Here is a 6,339-nt window from a genome sequence, read left to right on the forward strand (position 1 = left end):
CCATAGAAGCTCCAATTTGCGACCCACGGAGCTTCTATGGCCCAGGATCTTCTCTGGCATACTATCCCTTTATTTCGGCCAATTTCCACTATTTTTTCAGCGATCCGCGGTGCCTGGTAGAGGCTAACGTAGGTGCCCAATGCCTGAATAGGTTAAAGTTAGGATCAGGTACGGTTCTGGATATTCTTTATCGTATCCAGAACCGTGCCCGATCCTAACCTTAACCCATTCAGTAATAGAACAGATAGATAGACACGGTTCTGGATAAGTTTTAGTGTATCCAAGAAGGTAGCTTTGCCGAAGGCATGGTTCTGGATACGCGTGGGCTATCCAGAAACGTACCCGATAAAGCATGGTTCTGGATACGCGTGGGCTATACAGACCCGTGCCTGAACATGGTTCTGGATAAAGCACGGTTCTGGATACCACAAATGCCGCCTCAGGGACTTTGAATACAGATAACTCAGAACCCTCAAGATACGCTGGGAGTAAAGAGTCGCAAACAGTCACAAAGACGGAAGTCAGCAAACGTAGAAGTGGCTGCAAGCAGTTTTTTTATATTCCAACATATAATCACAAGACATGGTGACGGCACACTCAAGTTAATACGCCACCAACACAGGGGACAATACAATACTCATTTTTACCTGAGCGAAGTGAGGAAAGTCGTGTAAAGTGCCTTTCCCAAGGGCACAAGATCGGTGGCATGTCGGGACTCGAACCCGGGACCGAGTCTCGGTTCCGAGTCGAGCACTCTGCCGCTACGCCACACGACCCCACAAAGAATTTTGAAGTTTGTTGGCGCCTATCTTGTGCATATTTCTTGCACAGAACTAAGACGGATATAAAGACGTACCTAAGATGAACGGGTGGAAGTACCACCGTCCCGTCCGTCCCTCGGCGCGCCCTCGCCTTTTCCTGACCCACCAGTACCTGAGTACTGCTGCTACCAGGACCGCCACAACCAGCGTGGTACCCAACGCAATCAGCGCAATTCCCACTGTCGTCAGCTGGCCAGGCGCGCTAACAGGTGGCTTGATGGTCATCAGGCCTTTTGAAATGAACAGAAAATAAGTTATTATTTGATTAATTTACGTAATCTCCAGTGACAAAAAGGAGGATTGATCGTCCAATCACAACACTTAAGGGTCTTATTCAGTCTGACACCGGTTTACAAGGATTGGAACTTTTATCAGCAATGAAAGACAGAAAGTACTGGCGACAAAACTTCACATGCTGCACCTTAGAAGAGGATGAATAAAGAAGAACTTACGTTATGTTTTCATAATTAAACTTTTAAAAGTTAAAAACTTGAGTGCAGCGCCACACCGTCCTTGTTATGTTTTGATGTTTCGATGAATAAAAAAAATGTACAGAAAGAACAGGGGGTGAATAAGACTGTACCAACAATATACTAATCATAAACTAGTCACGTTTGGCACCGCATTCAGACATTGGGTTGCTAGGAATGAATGAATGAATGAATGAATGAATGAATGAATGAATGAATGAATGAATGAATGAATGAATGAATGAATGAATGAATGAATGAATGAATGAATGAATGAATGAATGAATGAACGTACGAAGGAAGGAAGGAAGGAAAAAAATTCTTGGATTTGAGCACTGCGATGGACACAAAAATGTTATGTTGATCCTATTATCCGTTCGCAGACACTACAATTAGATTAATTGTTAAAAGAAAAAACATCACTCTGTTTAGGTAAGATAATTTGAGCCACTACAAGTCATGACAATGTAGTATACAGCATCCCTACCTGTTCCTCCAAGAGGCGGAAGCGCAGCTACACTGGCTACAGTTGTTGGCCTGGGCCCTGCGATCAACAAAAGTAGTCATTTTGCTATTTGCCATTTTGCCAAATACTAAATACTTGGTCACCAATAGGACAATTAGAACATGTACATCAAGGAAATATCTCCATTTAAAGGTAAGGCCTGTTACTGTGCATGGAAACCATTTTTGTCAATCATATTACACTAAACATATTAGCACTAAATATAAAGGCGACCAAAATCACTTACACTTTTACTTAGAATGTTGTACTCACCGACTTTAAGCGTGACATTCGCTACCGAAGAGTTGCCTAAGTAGTTTTTTGCGACCACAGTGTATATTCCTGAGTCTTCCACGCTGACTTCTGTGATCGTCAAGGTTCCTTGTGTGGTGTTTACTACGGCTGTATCTGGGAGAGAACCGTCTAGCCTGCCCCACGTGTAAGTAGAGGGTGGAACGCTATCCGATGTTGCCTGGAGATCGACAGTGTCGCCTTCTACTATGGTGGTGGGACTTGGCGTCACCTCTATGTGTGGCGGAGTTGGAGCATCTTCATAAAACAGAAGATTAGCCTGACATGTTATTAAAAAGAGAAGACTATGCACTGTCGAAAACCATGTGGTTCATCGGATAGAAGAAAATAGGACTAAATTGTTCACCCAAGAAAACTATGTTAAATTGGTTTACCCATCCAATGGCAATGAAATGATTTACGGAATGAGTACAGGTGAATACTGGTTGTCAGTTAGAGACGGGAAAAACATCATTGGATGGTTTACTCCTTTTTCTCTAAACAACCTACATTGTACGATGAGCTGTCTCCCCGCTTCATGCCGTGAGATATCAGGAGCGAACATGGCCATGAAGGTGAAGATTCCCGCGTCAGAAGGCCTGGTCCCGTTCAGCAGCAGACTCGATGCACCGATAGGACTCGTCCGGTTCTACATAAATAACATGCCACCTCCGTGAAAAGTTTCATCAGATTGGTAAGTCACTCAGTAAAGATTCCCCTTTTTTATGTTATGAGAGAGAGAGAGAGAGAGAGAGAGAGAGAAAGAGAGAGAGAGAGAGACTGGTTTATTTGTACACACAAAAGCCTGTAAGCAGCCATATTTGGCTGATTTGGGAAGGCTTTAAAACACAAAATGCGCTTTAAATACAGCTATTTGATAAAAGTTCGTTACATTTGATAAAAACCTATGTTAATATGTAAATTTGTAAATACTGTACGTTTGGGAATGCATCCATAGCAGCGACACCTGTACTGCTGTGCAATATGAACCAGTCAGAATTGCCCTGAGGAAGGTGACAGACGGTCACCGAAATGCCGGCTGAATAAAAAAACTTGGTTGTGTAAAAAGAGTCTCTTTACTCAATGCCAAAAGGAAATGCGTTAAACGTAAATCCAGCAAAGCAAACTGTCCATACCATCGGGTACCATAGAAAGGACGCCATGTTAGTAACGGTGTTGCTGAAGCTTGCATGCTTACACACCTCAACGGTACAGATTGAATACGTTAAAAAACATCATTCTGACATAGATGCGAAAATATTCTATTGGTTGGTGGTTTGGTTAGTTGGTTGTTTGGTTGGTTGTTTGGTTGGTTTTTTGGTTGGTTGGTTGGTTGGTTAGTTGGTTGGTCGGTATAACAACAACAGAGGGAATAGTAGAATAACGGCGGGAGAACAGCAGAGTCTTACGTTGTACTTGTGGTTGTCCTCGTTGATGACTACAGTATCCTCCACCATGTGCATGATATCGTTCTTGTCCGGGTCCCTCCACACTGCGTAGAAGATGCCGCTGCCGGGCCGGAGACTGAAGGCCCAGTCCAGTCGCGCTGAATCCCCTATCACAACCTCTGTGGTGCCGTCATCGAGAACATGAACACCGTTCTCTACTGCGTGGAGATAAGAACATTTTTTTTATTTGATTGAATTTGTAAAAATACAATACACGTGGGACACAGGCAGCTGTTGCTGGTGTTGTTTCCCACACAGTTTTCACTTTTTTTTCTTTCCCAAGGGCATCATCATCGGTGGCATGTCAGGACTCGAACCCGGGACCTCTTGGTTTCGAGTCGAGCACTGTGCCGTTACTTTGTGGTGGGAGATTCAGCGCGGCTAGACAGGCCGGAGGCTTAAGGCCCAGTCCAGTCGCGCTGAATCCCCTCTCACAGCCTCCGTTGTACCGTCATCGAGAACATGAACACCGTTCTCTACTGCAGGGAGGATGGAGACAAAAACACATATCGAATTTGTAAAAATACACGTGAGACACAGGCAGCTGTTGCTGGTGTTGTTCCCCACACAGTTTTCACTTTTTTGAGGGCCTGCAAGGGGGGGTCCCGACAACGCTCTACGCTGAATTCGGAAACCTCTCGATTACGCTTTACGATAAATTCCAAGTGGCTACAACGCATTACGTAGAATTAAAAGGCCGAACACTCTCTACGCAAAAATATTAGAGCGGTCCGTCTACGCTCTACGTAGAATTAAAACGGCCGATTACGCTCTACGGAAAAGGGCTTGCGGGCCCCCTTTTTCTTTCCCAAGGGCATCATCATCGGTGGCATGTCAGAACTAGAACCCGGTAAGTATGAAGTATAAAACCACCCCGGTACCTGGTTGCGTAGTGGTTGGGGCCGTGGTTGTAACAGCAGTCGTTTGAGGTGTAGTGGTGGTGACAACAGGCATTGTAGGCGTGATTGTAATTATGGCTGCCGTACTGGGTTGCGTTGTAGTCATCGTTGTAGTACCTTGTGTTGTTTGTGTTGTCGTTGTACCTTGTGTAGTACCATGTGTAGTGATTGTTGGGAAACTTTGTGTGGTAGTCTGAGTCGGGCTATGTGTACTAGGACGAGTTGGCATGGTTGTGGTCTGAGTAGTAGTTGTCGGTCTGGTTGTTTGTGTTGTCGTTGTACCATGTGTAGTAGCATGTGTAGTAGCATGTGTAGTAGCATGTGTAGTAGCATGTGTAGCATGTGTAGTAGCATGTGTAGTAGCATGTGTAGTAGCATGTGTACCGTGTGTAGTAGCATGTGTAGTGGTTGTTTGGGTTGTCGTTGTTTGTGTTGGCATGGTGGGAAGTGTTGGCCTGGTTGTGACTGAGTAGTTGTTTGTGTTGTCGGTTTATTTGTTTGTGTTGTCGTTGCCTGGGTTGTCGTTGTGGGAGCATGCGAGGGGAAGGTATTTTGCGTCGGCTGAGTGGCTGTAACTACTTGTGTTGCCGTTGTAGTTGTCCCTGTGGGCAGAGTTGTAGTTACTACTCCTCCCCCAGCAAGGGTTGTAGTGCCGTGTGTGGAAGCCTGACTTGGGGTATCTGTAGTGGGACGCGTTGGCCTGGTTGTAGTCTGAGTAGTAGTTGTCGGTTTAATTGTCGGTGTAGTGGTTGTCGTTGTAGTTGTTGGTAAAGGGGTAGTTGTTGTGGTTGTTTGGATCCCCTGAGCGGATGTCGTTGTAGACGCTGTAGCTGTCTGGGCTGTACTTGTTATCGGTGTGTTTGTTGGTTGGTCGGTGGTTGTTTCCGGAAGAGCTACGACTGAAACAGCAAGAAAAAAGTCACAGAGAGCAAGAAATTGTTCATAATCAAAGTTCCCGTACACCCCGTTATCTAGCTCTTTTTAGGCAATGGTTTACCACCGATTTGAAGTTATGTTTTCTTGTAAATTCCCTCAGTTCATGTTGCTTGAACTTCGTATTATTCATTTATTTATGTATAACTTTCAGTTATACTGATTTCATTTACATCTTTTGTTATGTACTTTGTATAATCTATTATTCTTTACTTATTGTACCCCCCCCCCCCTGGGCCTCCTTGTAAATCAGCTATTGGCTGAAGGAGCTACCCAGATGTCATTGAAGATTGAATAAATAAATGGATGTTGGCCATCACCGGATTACTATGTAGGTTTCCCGGCCGGGGCTTCTAATGCGTGCGATCTACGTCTGATCAGAAAATATTATTTGCAATGATGACAAAGATTTACGGGTTTTCTCTCGATACCCCTTGAAGATGGGCGTGTTTCCTCTATTTGGGACATCGGGATGTTTAAATCAGATATAAAGCCCTTGGGCCACACAGTTGCGTAATCACTACAGCAGAAGGCTAGTCACTTATAGCGCTTTCCCAAATGCTAAGCAGAGAAAGCAGTTCGTGTCATTTCAAAGTCTTTGGTGTGGCTCGGTCGGGGATCAAACTCACTATTTACGTACCAATACAACACTCTACCCAATTGGCTATTACACCGGTCAGCCTTGTAATGAACCATTTAAGAATGGTAAAGGTAAGAGACCTAACCTTCGAGAGTAAGTTGTAAAGTCTGTGATGCCCCGTCAGAAGACACCACGTACAGTTGGTAGGTTCCCGACTCCGCTGTGGTGACGTCTTTCAGCCGCAGGCCTGACATTCCAAACAGTTCCACCCGACCCTACAGAAGAACAGAATCATTTTATTGTTGTCTCACCCCGCATATTTCATGATCGTCAGTCGTCATCATTTCATTTCTCCCTCCCTTTCTCCCTCCCTTTCTCCCTCCCTTTCTCCC

At 44.7% G+C, this 6,339-nt stretch overlaps 1 protein-coding gene across 1 annotated transcript in view; it reads right to left on the bottom strand.

Annotated features, from left to right (window-relative positions):
• Window positions 1-6,339, bottom strand: part of LOC109485722 (fibroblast growth factor receptor 1-A-like) — a 25,862-nt gene that overhangs the window by 12,655 nt on the left and 6,868 nt on the right. Inside the window, exons 3-8 of the mRNA XM_019789386.1 lie at window positions 6,093-6,222; window positions 4,417-5,333; window positions 3,497-3,693; window positions 2,598-2,736; window positions 2,095-2,345; window positions 857-1,023 (exon numbers count right to left, since the gene is read on the bottom strand). Of these exons, the coding sequence (XP_019644945.1) occupies window positions 857-1,023; window positions 2,095-2,345; window positions 2,598-2,736; window positions 3,497-3,693; window positions 4,417-4,873 (1,211 nt within the window). The 5' untranslated portion in view covers window positions 4,874-5,333; window positions 6,093-6,222. The remainder of the gene's footprint in view (window positions 1-856; window positions 1,024-2,094; window positions 2,346-2,597; window positions 2,737-3,496; window positions 3,694-4,416; window positions 5,334-6,092; window positions 6,223-6,339) is intronic.

The sequence above is a fragment of the Branchiostoma belcheri genome, unplaced genomic scaffold (assembly GCF_001625305.1).
Source record: "Branchiostoma belcheri isolate BF01 breed outbred unplaced genomic scaffold, Haploidv18h27 scaffold78, whole genome shotgun sequence".
In the NCBI taxonomy this organism is placed as follows: domain Eukaryota; kingdom Metazoa; phylum Chordata; class Leptocardii; order Amphioxiformes; family Branchiostomatidae; genus Branchiostoma; species Branchiostoma belcheri.